Raw genomic sequence first — 24267 nt, forward strand, 5'->3', positions numbered from 1 at the left:
CAACTCCCATCTGTTTTCAGGAAATCAGCAGTTCCATTTACAGTTCCACAGCAGCAGCGGTGGCTCTATCCACTTGCAAACACTTCATGGATATACCAGGAGTCCAGTTTGGTAGAGTCGGGATAGCAAACATAAATCAACAGCAGTGGCAGGACCTAGCAGGAACAGCTAGGCCTTAGCCAAATTAGCACACGTCAGAAGGAGGGCCCAGGAAGGATGCCAGGAGAAGTTCTCTGCTGTGCCTCTCTCAGCGAAGCGAAGATCATCTAAGACCAACAAGCGTTGCACAGCTAGCTGTACCAGCAAGCCCAGCCCAGCCTCCTTCACTGTCCAGCCGGTACTATATACACTCCCTCCAAGGGTCATTCCACAGCACAGGTCTCGCCTCAGCACATGAGTCTGTTTCAGCCGACATCACTCTGCTAATCAGCCTGAGTCTGGAAGTTTTTTTGGTGCATTTCTCTCTGTGGAGTCCTAACAGATGAAGCTCAACACACAATTGTGTCATTAGCAAAGAATCCATTATCACGTCCTTTCATGTGCTTGCTTTAGCAGAACACCACTTCACCCATGTCTGCCTCAGGGAAATGTTCCTTCACGGGTCTGCCCCAGTGTTTCACCTGTGTCTGCTTCAGTGAAATGTTCTTTCACGTGTCTGCTTTAGCAAAACATCCTTTCACCTGTGTCTGCTTCAGGAAAACACTCCCTCACATGTTTGCCCCAGCAAAACTCCATCTGATACAACTGACTTTCCAAAGGACCCTTAAGTTTCCATTTCACTAGCTGAGTGGACTTAACAGGCAACAATCCAGATTACCTTACATTGATAGTTGGTTTTCAAAACATCAGAAATCCACAGAATTGACATGACAAACATTTCTGTATTAATGTTCATTTTGATTAGAGACCTGTCTGCTCCCGACAGATTCCTATATTGAATTCTAAGAAGAAATTGAGCATCTTTGGAGTTACTCCAGTTGTGGTGAGACAGCCACTAGACAAAATTGCCTATTTCCATCTGCAGACAAATTACTGTCCAGAAAAGGACACACTTGCAGAATAGTCGACTGATTATATCTGCCTAGACAGAGTAATCAGCCCTTAATAATTCTGCAGCACTAAGGTCTGTCAGATGATCCTGGGCCAGAAGGTGGAAGAACAGATGCTCCAACGTTTTGAAGTAGAGCGAGTGTCCAGGTGTTCAGAGGTCTCTATAAATTGGCTAAGTTTTAGAAGCTATGCTTTGTGCTTCCCACAATTATAGTCAACTCAGTCATTCTGGATTTCTGACGGGGTTGAAAACTTATAGCCTCATAGCCAATCCTGGCTATTTACTTTGAGAGAAAAGATCTGAGTGGATGGTCGTCAGCTGACATTCATCCTAAATCCAGGTTCAGAACTAAGTGTTTTAGTTAAGAGAGATGACAGAGGTTCTGGTCAGTCAACAAAATGTTGGACTGGGTATTAGGACTATCTTGTACCTCACAGGTACAAATTGGCATAATTATGCTCTAATTGTATTTTGAGAGAAAAGTTTCATTTTAACAGGAAGGGTGATGTGTAGGAGGAGCTAAGGTGGGAGGAGTACTGAGAGGAAGAGAAGGAGTAAGAAGAGGAGGAAAAGAAGGAGAGGAGAAGCTAGGTGATGAAAGAGAGCAAGAGGGGGGAGACAGGGAGGCAGATGTTCATGTATCTCCACCAGTCAAAGATAGTTGATATATCTAGGTTGGGTAGTGGGTTACACCTCTGATTGAGCAATACCAAACTTATAAAGCCTATGATTAACATTTTTAAAAAAATGTATATGTGCAAAAAGAAAAAGGGGGCAAGTGATAGGGGTTTTCTAAGGGGGGAATGGGGAAAGGGGATGGCATCTGAAGTGTAAATAAAATATCTAATAAAAAAAGGAAAAAAAAAACTAAAAAAAAAAAAAAAGATTCATCTTGAGGATTGTAGTGGTTTGAATACGCTTGGCCCAGGGAGTGGCACTATGAGGAGGTGTGATCTTATCAGAGAAAGTGTGTCATTAAAAAAATGTTAATCATAGGCTTTAAAAGTTTGGTATTGCTCAATCAGAGGTGTAACCCATTACCCAACCTAGCTGCCTAGAAGCCAGTCTTCTCCTATTTGCCGTATAATATCAGGATAACCTGACCTGGGCTAAGTTATGTCACACCCCACTTATTTTAGTTACATTCAAATCTTTGATTTTTGTGAAGAGGCAGGGACTGAGACCCTGGAGTCATTTGTCCCAATGCAACCTGTCAACAAAGTAACAACCTGTTAATTTTGCAGGTCCAGATCATTAGACCAGATGCAGCAGAGTTGATAAAGTTTCAGTTCAGAGACCAGTTTTGAGTTGGGATTCAAACCTGGGACAAGTGGCTGATGCGTTCATTTAATACACCAAAGCAGGCCTTGGCCTCTAGGTTCTCCCAGCATCCCTCAGTTTCTGGCAAATTTTCCAGCCTAGGGACTGGGCTTCTTCTCCCCCAGAGGGTCCTCACTATATAATCCAGACATGTTCTCTCTCTCTTTCCCTTCTTCTCTCCCTCTCCCTCTCCCTCTCCCTCTCCCTCTCCCTCTCCCTCTCCCTCTCCCTCTCCCTCTCCCTCTCCCTCTCCCTCTCCCTCTCCCTCTCCCCCCTCTTTCTCATGCTCTTTCTTTTTCCTTTCCCCTTCCTTGGCTCCCTCTTCACATTGGCTTCCTTGGCCTCATTCTTTGAACCAGTGAATTTACCTGAGAACTGCTCCCAACAAACCTGTCTTTATACTTTAATTTGTCTTAAATTGTCTTATTTCATTAGAATAGAATCCTTTCATCTGGCATGGAGACTTGGAAGAGTTGAGCCCCTGCCCCACGAGCTTAGAATGCCAGGCTTAGCCTGGCTACATGGGCTGCTCCTTCCCTCCATGTTTCTCTTCACTTGAAACAACTGACTTTGTAGTAGGTGAGTTATCCTTTCCCAGTCACTGTCAAGAAGTACCAGGCTTCTCTTCCATGCCTCAAGATCCCTTTCCTCCTGCCAAATGTCTCATCTGTGCAAGCTCAAGTCCGTTCTAGAAAAAAAAAAATTACAGTCTTCTTTCTGTGGAGACTTGGGATTCAGAGACTGACCAGATGACCTTAGGCTACCCACATATCCCACCCCACTGTATGACACCACTCACCCCCCCCCCCCCAAGGCAGGATGCTGACCAATGAGTCTTCTGCCCATTGAGTCTTCTGAGTTACCAGTAAAGGCTAGGAAAATTGACACCACCACATCTACAACTCAACTGCTCGACACCTTGGGGGCATCTGCTGCAAAATTTATCCAAATTGAATTTGTCACAGACTTTGCATGGACAACTTCAGTCTGACCTCCCTGAGTCCAAGGATTTTGGAAACAGTTCTTTCAACCCTCCCTCTCCTTCACTACAACACATTTGTTCCAGCCATAAGGGCTGCTTGAACCAAACTGCTGATCTGACCCTCCTGAGGTATGCACTAATTATTTGTCTGTGAATCTGAGGCCGTATTTTAGAGTCTGATTCTTTAGCCTGCCGTGTCTTTCATGTGGCCCTGGATCTCTCTGCTTGCCCACAGACTGTGCACCCTTCCCACTCCTGGATTTTTGTAGCCAGCTCACAGTAAGCCAAGCACTCACTCTTCCTGATGGACCCACCCTGGCCCAATTCAAAGGCCAAAAATTAGCACACCTGATTTCCAAATTTCACTTCCATGACAAATGATTCCCAAATATATCTAAACTTGCTCTGCTCCACAGGTAAGCATTTACTACCTGTTAAGGCTTGGGTAACTGTTGCCTGTCTATGGTAACTGCCAGCCATTTTATGCTGTTATTAATGTTACAAGGAAATTTTCTTATGTGCTGTTACTAGGAAACAGTTACATTGCTACAGATGTCTGTAACTTGATACAGAATTAAGGTCATATTTCAGTTAAAACACACTATATATTGAAAGAGTTAAAGTTTTTTTTTTAAGACCCTAACAGACAAAGTAGAGACAAAAAGTGCAGGTGCAGGTGCAGGGTCAGCTTGTTTGTGAGCTCTGTGTTTCAGGAACTTGCCCGACCACAAGGTAGATAATAAAATAAGATTAGAACTCTTTTGAAAAATGCTTGTACAAGATGCTTCCCCATGACCATTTTTTTGAACCCTGTCGTACCTGTCACAAACTGTATAATGGGTTAGAACTTTCTTGGGGTTGAGACTTTTTGCCCCTGCATGGGTTACGAGTCTCGACCTCAACAAATCGATTCTGAATTAAACCTCTACCTCTTGCTGCTTGCATCAAGATTGGTGTCTTGTGAGTTTCTGGGTGGCCATGAATTCCTGAGGTTTGAGAGAGGGCCTCTCCTCTTGGGAGTCTTTCAATATCAACTCTTTTTAAGGTATTGTAACTATGTAATTCTTAAATATTCAATGTGATGTTCTAGTCCTTTTGAAAGTTGCCATTAAAAATTGTTTGAGATAGTTAAAAAAATGCAATTTAATAGTCAGATGTTAGGATCCAAAAATCAACAAAGAATGATACCCCAAACTCAAATAGTATGAAAAAGCAAAGAGAATTAATTCAGCAGAATTTCCTGCATTCAGGAGTCTCTGCTTTTGGGATGGAGACCCCTGGTAGACTCATAGGCCCAGCTTTTATCATCAGAGGAATTCCAGGAAAGGTTCTGTCTGCCCTTTAACCTTGACTGGTTAGCTCTATCTCTACAGGTGTGACTGATTCTACAATTGGTTAGACTTTGGAGATTTCCCATGGGGATTGCTTAATCATTCTAGGTACCTATTCTTACTTCAGGCCAGATGACAAAGTGTTCTCAGATTGGCTGTCCTCTGGTGTAGTTGGTTGATCACAGGTTCTGGGATCCGGGTTCTAATCTGAAAAACAAAAATTTAGTTCTCGTATCACAAACTGCCAGTTTGCAGCCTGTCATGGAGTCAGTCCAGCACTGGATAATTCAGTCCTCTGAAGTCAATCAAACTTGTGGATTTGTTAGGTACTAGTTTAGTTAATCACAGATGTTTTCTATGTTAATCAGATAGTAAATAGCTAGAGACAAGCAACATTTGCTTATCCAAGTATACTGAGACTGTTAGATGGTTCTCAGAAACATTAGAAATCTGTAGAATATGGCACTAAAAGATGTTTTATTAATTTTTGACAATGAGAAATATCAGCTCCTGGTAGCACACCTACACTAAAGAAGATGAACACAAGAACCTCCTTATGGAGTTTGCTGCAAACGTGACAAGCTGCCACTAGGTAAGAAACTGCTTTGTCTCAACTGCTGATTGTATGCTGTCCAAACTGTGGACAAGCAGGACACAAAGAAAGTTGACTGCCAAAGTCTCTCAGGACAAGGTAGAGAAATCCTTTATCCTGTGTCACAGAGAAATCTGTAAGATATTCCGGGCCAATAGTTCAAAAAGATAAATGATTCAATGTTGCAGAGAAATCTTTGGAGGCTGCCAAGCTGCCAGATGTCCCTAACTTTCTATAGTTTGAAAGCTGCTTGCTCTGCACTTTCTGTTTATTCAGGAAATATTTACCCTTCTCAGGTCTCCAATGGGGTTGAAGACGAGATAGGTATAGTCTCGCAGTTAAGCTTAAGTTGTTTAGAATTTAAGAAAATGTTGTAAGGTCTAAAAATAGGTTTTTAGGTTGATAAATGCAAGTTATGATAAAATGTTATGTAGGTACAGACTGTTGAACTCATGAAGATATAAAACATACTATGTTCTCCAAAGTTACCAAATAAAATAGATTGGTCATTGTGAATGTAATTTTTATCATATACTATGTAGTTCATTGATGTTAGAGAGTCTTTTATTTCGACAAAAGTGGGAATGTTGCAGGATATTTGATCACATTATGAAACCCAAGATTGTGAACTGAAAACCCTCGTTGTAGTGTGGCTTAGCCCTAGCACACACCTTTAATCTAAGAGCCAGATCAATTCAACCATCGGTGAAGAGGCAGAGAAAGCACCAAGCTGGCAGAGAGTGAATATAAATAAAAAGGCAGGACTTTGCAGAGAAGTGTATCTAAGACAGGGCGGAAAAGGAGCTTTTTCCATCTGAGATGTCAGTGAAGTCCTAAGGTCAGTTGGATGCATTCTCTGATTCTCTGAGCTAGCAGGCTTTACAATGATATCTGAGCCCTCACTGGTAAAATTGAACAGGAGATTCTGTTTTTAAAATCACAAGACTTTTTTTTTCACCACTAGGTGTAGCTTGAGTACAGAATTCAAAGCCCATCCCTACAATGACACACAGCCCAAACCTCCTAATAGTGCCATTCTTTATGGGACAAGAATTCAATCACATGAGTCTATGGGGGCCATACCTATTCACAACCATAGTCTAATAGATACATGCCTAGTCCACTCAACATTAGAGTGGCTTTCTCTGAAAGCTGGTGGAGAGTGGAGTCTCAGACTCACAGCCAAACATTAGTCAGAGAGTCCAGGTTGGAAGTTTCCATCAGGTTTTTTCCTTGGAGTTTGGAGAATCCTGTGGAAGAGAAGGATAAAGTATTCTAGGAACCATAGGGGTTAAGGACACTGCAAGAGCACTGCCTGAGGAATCATTTAAGCAAGGCTCATGGTGGTTCACAGAGACTGAAGTGAATCATGAAGCCAGCAGCGGTCTGTGTTAGGTCTGTAGCATAAGTTATGGTTGTAGGCTTTGGGTTTTTGTGGGGTTCCTGTCAGTCAGAGTGGGGGTATCTCTCATATCTTGCCTGTTCTTGGCACTACTTTCCTCCTTCTGGGTTGGAAAAAACCCAGTTGATGTCTCTGAAAGGCTTGCTCTTTTCTGAAGGGGATACAGTGGGAGGGATGAGTCAGAGAGAGATGGGAGGTGGGCAGAAGTAATACAAGTTGCTGTGGTAGGGATGACATGGTTCCTACCCCTGGAACAGGGCCAGTACGTGGCTCAATGAGTGTCAATGTCTGCAGTAGGCACAAGGCTTGTTTGTATAATCATGTACATATTTTCATGTTCCTCCTTCAAGGAATGCCCTCTCTGTTAATTTTCATGACTCTCTCATACTTAAAAACAACATGAGTCCAGGAGTCAAAGGTGTAGCTAATGTCTCAGGAAAGTGGTAAATAGTAGGACTGTCAGGACAGCCTTTAAGGCTGTGGGAAACAACTCTAAAAACATGAGTCCAAAAATATATAATTTCTCAACGATGTAAAATATACAGATGTAGTATGAATTATATGAGGGGCTTCACGAATCTAAAAGAACAAAATCAGCTGAACTCAAAGCCAATTTGTCCGAAGACACTAAGGAAGGAGATAAAAAGATTTAGGGAGTGGTAATCGAAGAAGATCCCACCTAGCTTAGTTTTTTGTTTCTGCTTACAAGGGCAGACAGACTCCTGAGTTCAGGGTTTGACTGGAACAGAGCAAAGTTAGGCATAGTTGTGGTAGGAATGGCAATCTCAAAATGAGGTTCCACACACCTAGCTTATTGTCTGTGCTTAACAGAAGCAGGCAGATGTCTGAATTCTTTTGTAATGTTGATAAAAAAAAATGTGCTTCCGGTCCCCTAAGAATCAAGGGGCTGGGATTATGAAATCCTGATTCATGGGATAATCAAAAAGGAACTTGGATAAATGGCTGGATTGACATGTAAATAAAAAGACTGGGTTTTGATCTGAAAGAGATGAACTATCCAGAGAATCTTTCAGAAGAGCAAGAGAGAACTGCCTAGAGAACTCTCTGGAACAGAACATAGAGAAATCAGTCTCAAAAGCTGTCTTGAGCTGAATATAGGCTACTAGCATGCAACCACAATTTGACTTCAAGTAATTTTTTTTTGGTACCGTTCCCAAACATCCCTTCTCTCAAAACCCTTCTCCAAGCCACATACTTCACCATGTTAAGGATTCTCTCCTGTATGAATGATCTTGTGTTTAGAAAGTAAAACTGGAGAATGGAAGGCCGTGCCATGTGCTTCTCACTTGTACAGTTTTCCTCTTGTATAAATTTTTTTATGTTTGGAAAGTCTTGATGGAGAATGGAAAGCCTTGCCACAGACTTCATCATTGTACAGTTTCTCCTGGATGAATAATCTTGTGTTTAGAAAGTAATGATGGATAATGGAAGGCCTTGCCACATACTTCACACTTGTAGGGTTTTTCTCCAGAATGAATTCTCTCGTGTAACATAAGTAATGATAGAAAGCGGAAGACTTTTCCACATACTTCACACTTGTATGGTTTCTCTTCTGTAGTAAGTTTCTTATGTTTGGAAAGTCTTGATGGGTAATTGAAGCCATTTTTACATATTTCATCATTGTAGGGATTCCCTCCTGTATGGATTTTCTTATGTTTGGAAAGTCTTGATGGATAATGGAAGGCCTTACCACAGACTTCACACTTGTAGAGTTTTTCTCTTGTATGAATTCTCTTGTGATGAGAAAGTTTTGATGGAATATTGAAGGCCTGGCCACATACTTCACACTTGTAGGATTTTTCTCCAGTATGAATTTTCTTGTGTACAGAAAGTATTGACGGACAGTGGAAGGCCTTGCCACACACTTCACACTTGTAGGGTTTTTCTCCTGTATGAGTTCTCTTGTGTATCAAGAGTAAGAATGGAAAGTGGAAGGCCTTTCCACATACTTCACACTTGTATGGTTTCTCTTCTGTATGAATTTTCTTATGTTTGGAAAGTCTTGATGGAGAACCAAAGGCCTTGCCACATACTTCACACTTATAGGGTTTCTCTCCTGTATGAATTATCTTGTGTTTACGAAGTGACGCTGAAAAACAGAAGGCATTTCCACATACTTCACACTTGTATGGTTTCTCTTCTGTATGAATTTTCTTATGGTTGGAAAGTCTTGATGGATAGTTGAAAGTCTTGCCACATAGTTCACACTTGTAAGGATTTTCTTCTGCATGAATTATCTTGTGTTTAGAAAGTCTTGATGGATAATGGAAGTCCTTGCCACAAACTTCACACTTGTATGGTTTTTCTCCTGTGTGAGTTTTCTTATGTCTGGAAAGTTTTGATGGATAATAGAAGGCCTTACCACAGTCTTTACATTTGTAGGATTTTTCTCCTGTATGAACTATTTTGTGTTGAGAAAGTAATAATGGATAATGGAAGGCCTTACCACATATATCACACTTGCAGAGATTCTCTTCTGTATGAATGATCTTATGTTTAGAAAGTATGGATGGATAATGGAAGGCTTTGCCACAAACTTCACATTTGTAGGGTTTTTGTCCTACATGAATTATTCTGTGTTGAGAAAGTTTTGATGGATCATGGAAGGCTTTGCCACACACTTCACAGTTGTAGGGTTTGTCTCCTGTATGAATTCTTTTATGGTTGGAAAGTCTTGATGGATAATCGAAAGCCTTGCCACATACTTCACACTTGTGTGGTTTCTCCCCTGTATGAATTTTCCTATGGTCAGAAAGTCTTGATGGATAATGGAAAGCCTTGCCACAGTCTTCACATTTGTAAGGTTTTTCTCCTGTATAACCTATCTTGTTTCGGGAAAGTAATGATGGATAATGGAAGTCCTTGCCACAATCTTCAGAATTGTAGAGTTTTTCTCCTGTATGATTTCTTTTGTGTTCAGAAAGTAATGACGGAAAACGGAAGGACTTGCAACATTTTTCACACTTGTAGGACTTCACTCTTAAATGAATTCTCCGGTGATTCTGATATACTTTTTTGTGCTCAAAGGCTGTGCCACATTCTTTGCATGTATAACATTTTCCTCCTGGTGAGGAAGGGTTGAGAAATGAACAAAAGCAGAGTTATATTCTGTATATTTACAATGCTTATTGTTAAAACCAAACATTTACTCATAGTTTTATTTGTCTATAAAAATACATTTCTACCTATACTCATTGAAGTCTAACTTACAACACAGAATAGGTGAAAATAATGTAAACTTCCACTGAAATAAGACCATAACCACATAGAACATGGAAACAAAGAAATATTAATCAAAGTCAAACATGTAAGGAAAGCATAACATCAACAATGAAAACCCATAATAGCATTATATAAATACAAATCAACCCCTTAAAGAAATACAAAATTTTATGACTAGTTAAAAACAAAAGTATAAAATAGTGTAACTTGGAAAACACCTGAATAAACTATATATACATTTGTAAATATATATGTATATACACATACATACACACACATATATAAATTTTTTCTCAATATATACATGTATGCATATATACATACATATATATGTATTTATATGTATTTATAGGTATATACATTAAGCACACATATATACATATTCAAAGTATATAGTTTAGTTTTGAATGTTATGAAAGTTTGACAGCATTAGAATGCTTTCCATAATAACATGAAATAATAATTTTCAAGGATTCAAGGGATGGAGTTTTATGAATATCTTTAGGCATAATGTTTTTGTATATTGTGTAAAGATTATCCTCATATTATACAAACACTGATTTCTCTGCTTCCATATCTTGTTGCCAACCAGACACGGCATTGTAATGCTTATTCTTAGGATCTCCCATCTCAAATTTGCATAAATATTGGTCCTATTTATTCTCTTACTTGTCAATATAAGCTGATCAGCCAATGGCTGGGCTGAAGAGAAAACAGAGCTGGACTTCTGCCAGCCCTGGGAAGAAGACACACACACACACACACACACACACACACACACACACACACACACAAATATAAACACACAGAGAGATGGGGAGAGAGGAATAGCTATGAGGAAGGTGTCCAGAGTCTCATGATAGACATTTGAAGCCCAGAGAGTCAGGCCAATAGTAAAATGCAACTATCATGTGGAATTTGGCTGGGAGGCCATTAGTTTAATTTAAGGGATTAGAATCAATTATTAACTGCCCAGGAACTATGTTGTAAAGCTCATCAAATAACTCTTACTGTCTTTGTCTCACTCATTTGGGAGCTGGCTGGGGATAAAGAAAAATCATGACTTTTAAAAATGCATGTACAGGTATCTTATAAAAACATAAGTAGCCAAGTTAAAAATTACATAGAGAGGGCAGAGCTTAGGCTGACTTGGGAAACACAGTTAATCTCATGGTAGAAGAAAACAAAGCTTATGGGACTCAAAGCATCCTAAACATTACCTGATGTCCTCCTTTGACAGAAAGAGAAATTAGATCTTTAAAAGATGATTTATACAAGAATATTTTGTTTCAATGGCTTTATGTTATATCTTAAAATTCCCTACTCTGTTCTCTGACACCCTCCTTCTGACACACCTGGGTGCACAGTGATGGCCGCTTGACTCTTCACATCTGAAGGCTCTTGTATTTGTTCCAGAAATGTGACCAGGTATGGCTTAGAGGAAGCAAGGCCTGTTTGTGGAAAAATGGAACAACATTGTTACTGTGGTCACGTGGGAAATAAACTGTCCCTCCAGGACCGTGTGTACAAGGCTGAGAAGATACAATGAAGGAGCATGGAGGACCAGTTCTCATGTGTTCTCTGTTGCGCACATCAGAATGCTGAGGAGGAACTTAGTTTGTGGGTTCCAAGCTTTATATTCCTCAGTTATAGGGAAAACTTAAAACCAAAGTATGTGACAGTCTCTTTAAGGTGTACCACTTATTTTCTCATACAAATGATACATTTAATAGGGGGATATGAACACAAGAAGTAGTTCTAAGCTATATGAATAATGTTAATTTTCCTTAAAAGTAGCCCTATGTACCTCCCTGTTGGAAGCACAAGCTCCAGTGAGGTACTGTACAAAGGGAACAACTTTCATGCTGACAATTAATTAAGAATTCATCATGGAAGCTATCCTCACCCAGAAACACAAGGTTGTTGTAATTCTCCAAAATCACATCGCTGTACATTTTCCACTGAGCAGGACCCAGGTATTCCCATTCCTCTGCAGAGAAATATAAAGCCACATCCCAGAATGACAACATATCCTGAAAAAAAAAATGGGTAAATACCACACATTAATGTTGTGGTTTGGTCTGGTGTTTCTATATATTCAAATGCTACCTTCTGTACCCCAAGATCTGGCTGCCCCAGGGCAAGTGAATATTCTCATATACACTAGTGTTAGTTGTATAAACCTTGGTCTCCAAATTAAAACTATTGTTTAGGTAACAATATAGGGGGAAATAGAGGTAGGCAGGGCTTTGGTAATTGGGCTGGAGGTCAAAGGTAAGGAGAAGGAGAAATAGGAAGGGGAAGGAGAAGATGGGAGGACAGAAGTCTCCATTAGACACAATGGGTCAGTGGTAAGTGCCTAAGTGAAATGCCCCTGCATTCTGGACAAGCTGATGGACCAGAAATAATTCAGGAAAGACTCAAACAGCAATGATTTCAAGAGCACAGATGGGGAAGTAGTCAAGTCTAGCTTTGGGAAAATAGATTCAGAGTAATTCCCCAGTAACCGAGCAAATGTGAAATAAATAATAAACTAAGTCTCATTCATTTTATAGCTAAACTGGGATAGAAATAACCACATTTACCATATACATTAAGCCGATTATACCATGAATAATCACATAAGTACCAAGAGACATCATGTGTTTCTGCATATAAATCTAAATGAGGCTCTGAGTGAGAGCAGAGATAGAAGCACTTCTGATATAGGTAAGATTTCCCTAAAATATTATTTGTGATGCTGGGGTTAACACAGGACCCATCTATAAGTGAAGTGGATTACAGAAGGTCCTAGAAACTCCCATGGTATAATGCTTTTAAAAACCATAAAATGGAGAATGAAGGCAACTACAGTACAGTGTGTTGAGGCTAGACAGATGGCTCAGCAATTAAGGGCACTGGCTACTCTTCCAAAGGACATGGGGTTTGATTCCTAGATGCCACATGGCCACTCATAACTGTCCATAACTCCAGTTAGAGAGGATGAGATCATCTCTTAGACATGAATGGTAACAAAATACAAACATACATATGCCTTAGTTACAGCTTCTATTCCTGCCATGAAACTCCATGACCAAAAATCAGCTTGATGAGGAAAGAGTTTACTGGGCTTACACTTCCATAACACAGTTTATTATTGAAGGAAGTCAGGAGAGGGATTTAAACAGAACAGGAACCTGGAGGCAGGAGATGATTAGAGATAATGGAAGGGTTCTGCTTATAGGCTTCTTATAAATGGCTTGCTCAGCCTGCAGCATCTTTATAGAAACCATGGCCACCGGCCCAGATGTGGTACTTTGAATATCAGACTGTGTGATGCTCCATCAGTCACTTGAAAATGCTCTATTGGCTGGCACACAGCCTCATCTTAGGGATACATTTCCTATACTCACAAAACTACATGTACTCTAGCCAGCACAATAAAAAATAAACAAATAGTAAGTTTTTTCTTAACATATCCATTTAGTCCCATGATTGCATTATAGTACAGCATACTAGAGAGCTGTGGTGATGGAGAAGATACTTCTCAACTCAATATGCCCAATCACAATGACAAATACAATGAAGATGCAGATCTGATGAGCACCTCTGGGCTGAGGTCAGCATCCTTAACATGTACGGAGAGACGCAAACGACAGGGCGCCAATGGTCTGAGTATGAGAAGCAAGTGAGTAGAACAATACATGAAGAATTTTTTTACAAATGGAATAAATTATACTAACAAAATAATAATTAGAAAATTTAGGAATAAGTTGAGTCACTGTGGGGATCTATACAGACCCATGGCTGTCTCAGAGGCCCCATGAAAAGACAATGGGAACTTTAGTTCTCTGTCTTTATCCAGCAGTGGACTTGGCCAGGCAAATCTGACACAGGATAGAGTGCCATGTAGGACTCATTGTTGCCGTTACAGGAGGCTATAGCTCGTCTGGGACTGGGGTTTTCTGACCTAAGGCAGCTATCTGTGTCTGAGGTCTCCTGTGTTCTCATTGCCAACGTTGTGTGATTCCTATCTCTGGTTACCTTGGCCCCTTTCCATCCACTAATACCATATTGTTTGTTGTACTTATTAAACGTACTTGCCTTTGGGTCATCAGTTCATAACCTGCTCCTGTTCTTTGTCTTGTTCCCAGCTCTTGCTTTTGTCTTTTTCACGTGTTTTTTCTTTTTCAGCCCTGGTCCACCCATTGCTATTTGAAGTCTCTATTCCCTTGGGTTCAGTATGTCAGTGCCCTGAGATTCCTTCATCTTATTTAAATAAAAAACTATATCCACGGATCAATATTCTGTCAGGTTTCCTTTTTCTGAGATTACTGGACAGTGGAATAAAAATTAAATCTCTCACTTGTTTTATAATCCTTTAGATTCAACTTCTGACACTGTCAGATTTCTGAGGCAGCATAAAGAGACAGAAGACAGAAGAGACAGGAGTCTTATTTTTGACAGACAGGACTGAATTTGTTAGCTCACAACCCGAGAGACAGACTCACTCTCATGGGACACTGAGAAGTATAAAAACAAAGGGGAAAGAAGGCTGCAACCATTTATATAGGCAGAATGAAGGGTTTGGGTATGAGGCACAAAATCCACTTTTTTCTCCTGAAGTCTCTCCTTTGCCAAATTGTTTTCTAAAGTTGGGACAGGTTAACTATTCGGAAATTCCTCTCTAGAAAGAGTAAGAATACTGGCACAGTCACCTGTAATCTCAGCACCAAACAGAGGATTAGTTCTAGACATCTTGGTCAGCAGTGCTCCTGGTATAGATAAGTCAGTCAGAAAGCACAAGAAGCACAGTCACACAGCATGTGGGACTTGTCTTTTATACCTGAAACAATAATTTCCTGTCCCATCTGATAAGAGTTTTGCCTGTAAAAACAGGAATCCTCAATCTTACTCATCTGCTATAACCCACAGAGCAATGTTTTGTGGGATAGCCTGTCACCCAAGCTTATCTGTCTGCGTAAGCAGACAACACTAGGAGGGAGAGACTGCAGACTTGCAGGGGGCTCCTAGAGCAGGAGCATCTTCCTCATTTCCCTCACCTGATAAAAAGATAGAAATATTTGCAATTACACATAACTTAGATGAACACTAGCCCCTCACCTGTTTCTTTACAAGGTCCAGCCCAGGTTTCTCCTTTCACACAACCCTCATCCCATACTTCTATGACTTGCTGTGTGTACTGACATGCAGTCTCATCTGTTGCTCCCAACTATTTCCTGACTTTCTTCTCTTTGTTCATGCTCACAAATCTAACATCATCCATGTTGTCACAAATGACCATAGTGAATCTTGTATCATCACTGAATAGTATCGCAAATTTAACAAGTGTACCACAATTCCCTATTTTCTTTATGATTTAGTTAAACTTCATATTATTTAAAGAAGTTCACTTCCAAGCACATTAAGATGAACTCAAATCAAAGAAAAAGGGAATATAAAGAAAAACAATGTGTTTGAGTTAAAAGAATATAGAGCTGTTTTATAATTGAGAAGAATAAGGAAGCCATTATGAAGTCAGACATGCAAACCTAATAAAACAACATTAAATTTTGCTGCAGATAGGCTGACTGCTAGGACAAGCCTGCATTTCCCCTAAAAACCTTATGACCAGCTCTCATAGAAAAAAAACAAACAATATAAAAGATCATGCTGGCATTTCCTCTCAATGACCTATAAGATGTCTAGAAACATTTGTCATTACACATTACTTAGATGAGCACTAGGACACAGACCTTAGAAGACAATCATAAACTTCCTCAAAGACTATAAAGCATTCTTAAAAGGCATGAAGAAGCATTTCAGTGTCATTGAAGACAATGAACTTAAGGAGAATAAATGCTTCTGTGATGCCTAAGAAACCAAAAACATCAGAATGATGGAAATGACAAAACAGTTGAGGATTTGAAACTGGAATTCTATGAAAAAGAAACACTAAAAAAGGTCTCTAGCAGCAATGAACACAGAATTCAAAAGCCCAATAATCCAAAAAGAAAATTTAAAAGGAAAACTTACAATCAAATTAATCAGCAGAAGACAGCACATAAGGACTTATAGATAAGGTAGATGATCCAGACAAAATAAGCTAAGAAGATGAAATAAGAAAAAATTTGTAGGAGGGACATATAGGGAATGTTAGACACTGTGAAAAAACCAAATTTTTACATTACAGGCATACATGAGGGAAAAAAAGCCCCAGACAATGACATAAATATGATCTTCAAGAAGGCTGTAAAAGAAATCTTTCCTAAACCAAGGAAAGACAGACCCATAATAATATAAAACACACACACACACACACACACACACACACACACACACCCAACTGGACAAGATCAGAAAATAAAATATTCATGGAATAATGAAATCTGCAAGTGAAAAACCACATTTATTAGGATAACAGCTGATTTCTGAATGAATCTTTGAAGGCCAAAAGAACCTGGAGAAATGCATCCCAAGTCTTAAAGAGGCCGTGACATCCAACCTAAGCTACTATTTATTTACCACACAAATATCTGCAGTGGCTGAAGGAAAAAGAAAAACTATCCACAATATAAAGAGCATTACAAGAATTATATTCTAAAAATCAAAACTACAGAAAATACAGAGAACAACATTGTAGCCTGAAGAGGGGGATGAACGTAGCTGAGAGACTCTAGAAAGGAATCAGAAACCAAATTTACAAAACCACAAACGGCCACTGAGAACACACACAGCACTGAAAATGAGGAACATACTGACAGTTAACACTCACTTATTAGAATAAGGGATGCCCACAGTCCTCCATTCACAAGATACAGACCAGAAGAATAGATCAAGAAACAAATCCAAGTTTGTGTTGTCTGTAAGAAGGAGATCTAAGGGATGATGTCTTTTTAAAATTTCCCAAGAGATCAAGTTTTCAAAATGTTCCTGCGTGATTGTCTGAATTTTTTTGGTATTGGTTGTAATGTCTCCTTGTTCATTTTTGACCCTGATCTTTTGGGTCCTGTTTCTGTTGGTGAGCTGGGTCAAGTGTCCCTCAAACTTTTTACCTTCTTAATGAGCCATCTGTGAACTTGTTGATCATTTGGATCTTTTTATTTGACCTATCTTCAATTATTGCCTTTCTGGTTGTTTTGTTCGTTTGTTTTGTTTATTTTTTCTTTCCCTTTATTCTTTGCCACTGAGAGGATCTGGATGACGTTTGCTCTTGTCTACCCAAAATTTCTTCATTGTATCATTCAATCATTTCTCTGTGTTCTTTCCCATAGTTTCATGTAGGTAACTAGAACTATAATCTCCACCCACAGGATTGGCTTCAACAGGTCTCAAAGGTTTAGTCTTCTTGAGATTTTATTTTCATTCTTGTGTATGTTTTACATATAAATAAACAAAATTAAAGGGGAAGAAATTAACACCCTAAAATGGACTCGAATCAAATGGGGAGATTGAAATTACAATAAAAAGTTTTCCAGCTAAAACAATTTCTATGTCCAGAAGGATTCACAACAATCCTCTGAGGCATTCGGAGATCTACAACTAATCTATCTTCAACCATTAAATAAATATATGATCAGAAGGCCCACCTAGAAACCATTTCTAAGAAGCTACTATCACTCTAATAACAAAATCAGATAGAGACACAATACAAACTACACAACAAAAGAACACTAGTAGCCAATATTCATAAGGTAGTCAGATTCAAAGTGTTCAAAAAAATACTTGAAAAAAAACTTGCAAAGAAAATACAGACACATGTGAAACACTTTATCAACCATGGCAAACTGGCTTTATCCATTAAATGAAAGGATGATTCATAATATGCAAGTCAGTAAATGCAATAAATGACAGAATATTATGGACAAAAATCACATGGAATCAAGTTTCTAATCCCCAACACTAGCCATTAACAAAAGAATGCTAGTGAAAAATGTGGATTTAAGACTTCAAATACATCCCACAGAACTCCTTAAAGCACATTTGTAACATCTTTACAATGAGAAGATGTCAATTGGATGGATTTCTGTCTTGTCCCTGGTGCTCAGAAGTGAAAAAAACATGAAGAAGTTATTACAACACCCAAAGAACTACATTTTAAGAATCTTTTTAAAACACAGAGTCTCATAAAGCCTAGGCTCATAGTTGACTATGAAGGAGAGGATGACTTTGAACTCCAGGATTCCTGACTCCTCTCCAAAATGCAGAGATGACAGAAATGAATCACAGACTACACTCAAGTTCACTCTTCAATCATTATGCTGTTTAATTTTATAAAATTAATAATATTTAATATAAATAAATATTTGGTGCCTGTAAGTTATATGTGACTATGCCTTCTCTACGTTGTAAGGAGTGAGTTTTGATGTACATGGCAGCACGTGATTCCTGACTCCATATACTGTGATATTTTTCCTACAGATTAGCAACATTAACTAGGAAATGTCTATTATCCTAGATATGGTTGCAAACATAAATCCCAGTAAACAGAACAAGGTGGTCTGAAGCCCATGTTCCCTGAGAGTAGACTTGAATGCCATAAGCCAGTCTCTGGCTCACTAATGCTTGGTTTGACTGAAGAGTGACAATAAGCAAGATCACCTGAGATAGGAGGGACTGTGGAGGAGAAATCCTGAAAACACACACACACACACACACACACACACACACACAAAACACATGTCTGTGAATGTAAAACTCTTGGAAGGAGTCTGTGTGTGCAGAGACTGATGGTCCATGTGGAAGTTCATTGAGGGCAGAGCCTGGAATTTTGCAGGTTCAGGGTTACCTGTCTTACCTTGGGCTGGTTTTCCCTGCAGGACAGTCAGTCCTTGCCTCACTCTGTAGTGAACCACAAGCTTGTGACAATAGATACAAACCTTTCAGAACCCATGGACTTGGCAGAACATGAGCGTCTATCAGCCCAAATGCTAAAATCTCATCAGATGGGATCTCAGGTGAATAGAATACCTCCCATGTCTCACAGTATTTGCTTCTATCAGACACACACCAATACATTTTCAAATTTCCTTGGTTAATGACGTTATTGGTTCTGTAAAACCATGAAACTGATTCCGTGTTGGATTAATCCAGAATTTGGATTAAAATAAATCTGTGTTCTCAGATCATGGCTACCCAAATGGCTCAGGACTAAACTGTCCTCTCAATCTTTCAAGATGAGGACAGTGCATTTGCACAGACAGGAACTTACTGCATGGCGATCATAAGACCCCAAGTGCACCACAGCTTTCCAAATTTATCTTACAGCCTTTCAAACACAACTGAAGAACTTGGAGAATTCTTCTTAAAACTATTAAGGGTGCATCAGTAAACCTGAATGCCACATCGAGGGACAGAGTAAATTTAAGACACTTCCGACACTCAGACAATGTGAACAGACAGAAGAAATCACGCGATGAGAGAACATAGTACAATGTACAGATCCTGGCAGATGAGCAAAGCTATTCCCCTCTTTCCTTTCAGACATTCCAGCCCCATCCGGCAATCTTTCATCACACCAAGTCATCTCTCATATCTGACACTGAGTCCAAATTTTGGACAGAACACATACTCAGAACTGTTGAGGTATTACTGTCTAGCGATTTTTAGCTTGATGTGCAAAATACATAATTATCTGGATTGTGCAAACACAGGTTCATACCAATTACAAGATTATTCTGTGGCTATATAGCCATGTATTGTAATGATTCGAGTCACAGAGATGTCTATTAGAAATTCCAATTCAAACACAGGCATCCATAAATCTAACAATTCATTCCAAAGGAAAAGGACTAACACCCCACACAACAATCACCCTCAGAGGACTCTCTGTGCCTGGACACTAGAAACTTTAGGAAGCTATTTGAGCTCAAATCAGGAGTAGTATCCAGGACATAAAGTATAGGGGGCGCTAGACATCCACGTGTTCTATATGTCCTGAGAAACTGACTACCCCACTTGAGTAGGGGTCAGCAAGGCACGGCACGTTTTCCCATTAAAGATGAGTGAGCTCCTTTCAGCATCTCAGGCACAGGCAGGCAGCAGACCCAGCCTGCCTTTGCCGTCCTGTTGTTTCCAATCTTCTCCCGTTCAAACCCGTGCCCAGGGGCGGTGGCCCAGCCTAGGTCAGCACAGCACGTCCAGGTCAGCAGCTTCCTTCCCCTGTCTCACAACAAGCCCAAGTAAGATTCCTCCGCGCCTGACCGGCCGCCCTGCACAGTCCCTCAGATCTGTAAGGTTGCGCTGTTCCCTGCACCAACCTCCATGTCAGAGATCCAAATACAGCGCTCAACAGGACAACTGCACAAATTTGAGGAGACGCGAAGCTTCAAGAAAGAGTAAGAAAGTTTGATACTGACAGCCCTTTCTGATGACGTCACAGTGTTTGAGACCACATTTCCCACAAGTCAGTGCGAAGGACTTCCAGGAACCCACAGAAGATGTTTTTTGCACTCCCTGGATTACAGCCTAACTGTGAGCGGGTGCACACGGGCATGCACAGGGAATTTGGGCTGCTTTGAAGTCCTTGGACACAGCACGCGGTGTTAGCCTGTGAGATGATCCTTTCCCAGTAATCACGTTTATCACGTTTCCATGTTATGTCTGCTAAAACACTGTGCTTTTAAAACTCAGACCTACTTATAGAATCCAATTCACGAATGGAAAATTCATGCTTTCATGATCTGCTTCATTTAAAAATATGGAAGCAGGAAGTTAATGGAGGAGTGATCGTTATCTCTTTACGGTTCTATTGAAACCATCCCAGTTGCTTAAGGCAGAAGAATTGGAAATCAAAGCTAGTGACCAGCAGGTGTTTTCTGAGCACAGGCTTTCCTCCTCTGCTTTAAGTCTCCCAAGGAGAGGCGGAGAGCTCCGGGGATCACAATGGTGTGTGTCCTGACTCTTGATCCTTGTGCGCTATAGGATTTCCCTCTGTGTTAGGTTTGATGTTCCTCTTTGATTTCTCTGTCTCTCCGCTGATCCTATCATCGGTCATATTTTAAAATATTTGAACATTAGTGTTATCTGTCTTGAGCTTCCCTCACTTCTCCTAACAGAACACTGAGATGTTTTCTCCTTGAATACAAAGATAACAGAAATATGTTCGTATTTCTGTCAAATGAGGTCGCTGTGTTAAAGTTACACTGGAAACATGGAGTGTTGAGAATTCCCATCTCGTCTTGTGAATTTTTATTCCTCTGCAATTCCTACTTGAGTCAAAGTTACAAACCCCATTACAGAAAAGTCTTCATACCTCCCTGATTCATAATGATCCAAAAGGAAACTGTTTCAGAGCAAAGACTGTGCAAAGTCCCTACTGAATTCTTCTTTCCCAGGAGTATGTTTATCCAGGGAAGCAGAACAGCTTCCTCACCTGAGAGAAACAAGAGTCATGGAGCAGTACACTTACCTGTACTTGATTGACAAGTGTCATGTCTGGGCTGTCTTCCTCCCGAATGCTGCAGTGAAGGGCATTGTCAGTAACAACAAGGACTTAACATTTCTGAGCTTAGCCAGTTTTCCAATACGTGTATGTGTTGAGGTTTGGTCTTCTGGTTATGTATTGTAATGTTAAATTCTCTACCCACAGGTCTGCGCCTATCACTGACTACTTACATTTACAAGGTTCTGTTGTGCAAACCTTGTTCTTTGATTTAAAACTATTAGTTAAATCAAATTGGATACAGCCAATTACTGGAGGGATTAGAGGTAGGTGGGTTTTGAGTTACCTGGTAGAGGGTAGAGAAGAGAGAGAAGGAAGAGAGACAAGAAAAGGAGGAAGAATGGGGAAACAGAACAAAGCTGCCATGAGGGGACATGGCCAGGAGAAACAGCAAGTATCTGGGTACACCATTGTGAAGGTAGCCAGGACAGCAGTTAGAAGAGCAGATTAATGATTGCCCCCCCCCCTCAGTAATTGTCAAAGCCAAATGAAATAAGCATAGTCTGAGTCTTGTTTATTTGTAAGGCATAACCTTAAATTAGTTGTGAGTATGGTATGTGTATACATGTATGTTTATGTCTGCTCATGCACACCTATGTAAGAGGATAGTCATTCATATGAGATGTGCTAATCCTTGAGGATGCAGCATTCATTCACAACTCTTCTGCAGGCTTCATTTCTTTGCATTGTGACTGTGTATTTCAATTGGGGAGGAGCTACCATGGTGTAGTCACAACCTGAACATTCTGGTTCAAAAAGGAGCCTCATTCAGCAGAATATTCGGGGCCCAGGCATACTTATGGAAAAGTCTACTGGAGCCAGATTCTCGGGCCTAATATGTTCATTTAGACCATGTTCACAGCTTTAAGTTTATTGTGTACTGTCATTTTTTTTTTTTTACATCTTGACAATTTAATTTTCTCTCTTTGAAACATACTCTAGTAGGTGCCATGTTTGGCACAATCACTTTAAAATCTATGCTTACAGGCTAAAGAGATGGTTGAGGAGTTGAGAGTAATTAACGTCTTATACAAGAGGAGTTTGTGTTCTACAGGCTCATGGTGGCTCACGAGCACATACAGCAGCAGTTCTAGAGGTCAGATACCTTCTCTCCACACCATCAGGTTCATAAGTCCTCAGGAATCTATTGTAGAATAGATAGACATGCACACACACACACACACACACACACACACACACACACACTTCTAGTAAAGTACAATAAAATGTGTAATTAAATAAATTTATGCTGCTTGTGGTGCTACATACACTTAGTTCCATCAGTCATGGGTCAGAGAGAGCTGGATCTCTCAGTTGGAAGAAAGCAGGTTTATAGAGTGAATTTCAAGTGCTATAGAGAGAAACCCTGTCTGGAACAAGTATAATAACCAGAAGAAGTAAAACCAAGGTTACGTGTTTAGTAAAAAAGAATGATGTTTGAAAGGAATATTCATATATATGGTTAAACCCCTGCCAGTTGCCATTTTTAAAAGATAGGTCCTTTCACCAGTGATAAGCAAAAGTCCGCTGAAATAGAGCCCTTTCCAGTGCAGTTCTCAAGAGCCCCTATGTCTACCATGCTGAGCCTGCACCAATTCCCCAGACACATTCCAGATCCCATCATTACTGCATCCCTCACAGGAAGGCACATGGGATGTGCAGACAGTTCCATACCTTCTTGGAAGACATACTGAGCTGCATGAGCAGATTATATAACAAACGGTGACTTTATAAAGAGTGGATCACTGAACTTCACGCTATGCCTTTATAATACATCCACATACTTCCCTTACTCCTCCCCACAAAAAGGAATGATTGTACCACCCATTGGTGTATATGGGAAAGTTTTCTCCTTACGTTACTGAGCATGTGTCTTTTGCCTATCCTCACACCTCTGTGGTGGTTGCTTTTATCTTGTTTTCCACTCATCTATGTGTGCTTTCAGGCTCTACCCCTTCCTCCAGCTCATCAAGGGCTATCTCAGTTTCCTTGCCAAAAAAATAAGGATCACTTTTCCAGTGATGTGAAACCCAACAGTGGTCAGAGGCCTCCACAAATAGATATTAATCTTGGTACTACTTCATAGACTTATCTAAAGGCTTACCTCATAAAGCTCATTTTCAGTCACGGTTCCATCTACTCAATTACCATAGCTTCTGTCAGCTCAGCAAATATTTACCAGCACACTCTAAGTTTGGAAATCCATCCTGTTAATTGTAAGTTGCACTCAGGGAGTTTTCAGGTTCTGGAGAAGGGAAGATATACCTGTCAGGGACAAGGGGCTTTTGCAAACCTGGATGTTTTCATTATGGATTTTTAGCTGTGAAAAGACACCAGGACCAAGACAACTCTTACAAAGGCAAAAATTTAATATTGGCTGTCTTGGCATTTGAGAGGTTTACTCCATTACCATCATGGTGGAAAGCATGGCAGCATGTTGGCAGACATGGTGTTAGAGAAGGAGCTGAGAGTTCTACATCTTGACCCAAAGGCAACAGGAGACTATGTGTCACATTAAGGGGAGATGATGGGACTTGAATATATATATATATATATATATATATATATATATATACACACACATATATGTATATGTGTGTATATATACACATATATATATACATATATATACATATATATATATATATATATATATATATATATATATATATATATCCTGGAAGCCTGCCTCCACAGTGACACACTTCCTTTAAAAGTCCACACCAACTCCAATAAGGCTCCATTTTTTAGTACTGAAACTTCCTATGGGTCAAGTGTTTAATCACATGAGATTATGGGGACAAAACTTTTTACAAACTATCACATTCTAGTCCCTGGCCCCCATAGGCTTATGTCCATAACATAATGAAGAATGCATTTCATCAATCTTGAAAAGTCTCCATAGTCTATCACAATCTAGACAA

The 24267-nt window shown here is 39.9% G+C and overlaps 1 protein-coding gene across 1 annotated transcript in view; it reads right to left on the minus strand.

The window, feature by feature from the left end:
- Positions 1–2646: 2646 nt before the first annotated feature.
- The window catches only part of LOC117723891 (uncharacterized), a 46357-nt gene continuing 24736 nt past the window's right edge, over positions 2647–24267 (minus strand). Inside the window, 3 exon segments of the mRNA XM_076916381.1 lie at positions 2647–4891; positions 7895–8075; positions 8077–9747. Of these exon segments, the coding sequence (XP_076772496.1) occupies positions 7904–8075; positions 8077–9747 (1843 nt within the window). The 3' untranslated portion in view covers positions 2647–4891; positions 7895–7903.

Source organism: Arvicanthis niloticus, chromosome 19 (assembly GCF_011762505.2).
Source record: "Arvicanthis niloticus isolate mArvNil1 chromosome 19, mArvNil1.pat.X, whole genome shotgun sequence".
Classification (NCBI taxonomy): domain Eukaryota; kingdom Metazoa; phylum Chordata; class Mammalia; order Rodentia; family Muridae; genus Arvicanthis; species Arvicanthis niloticus.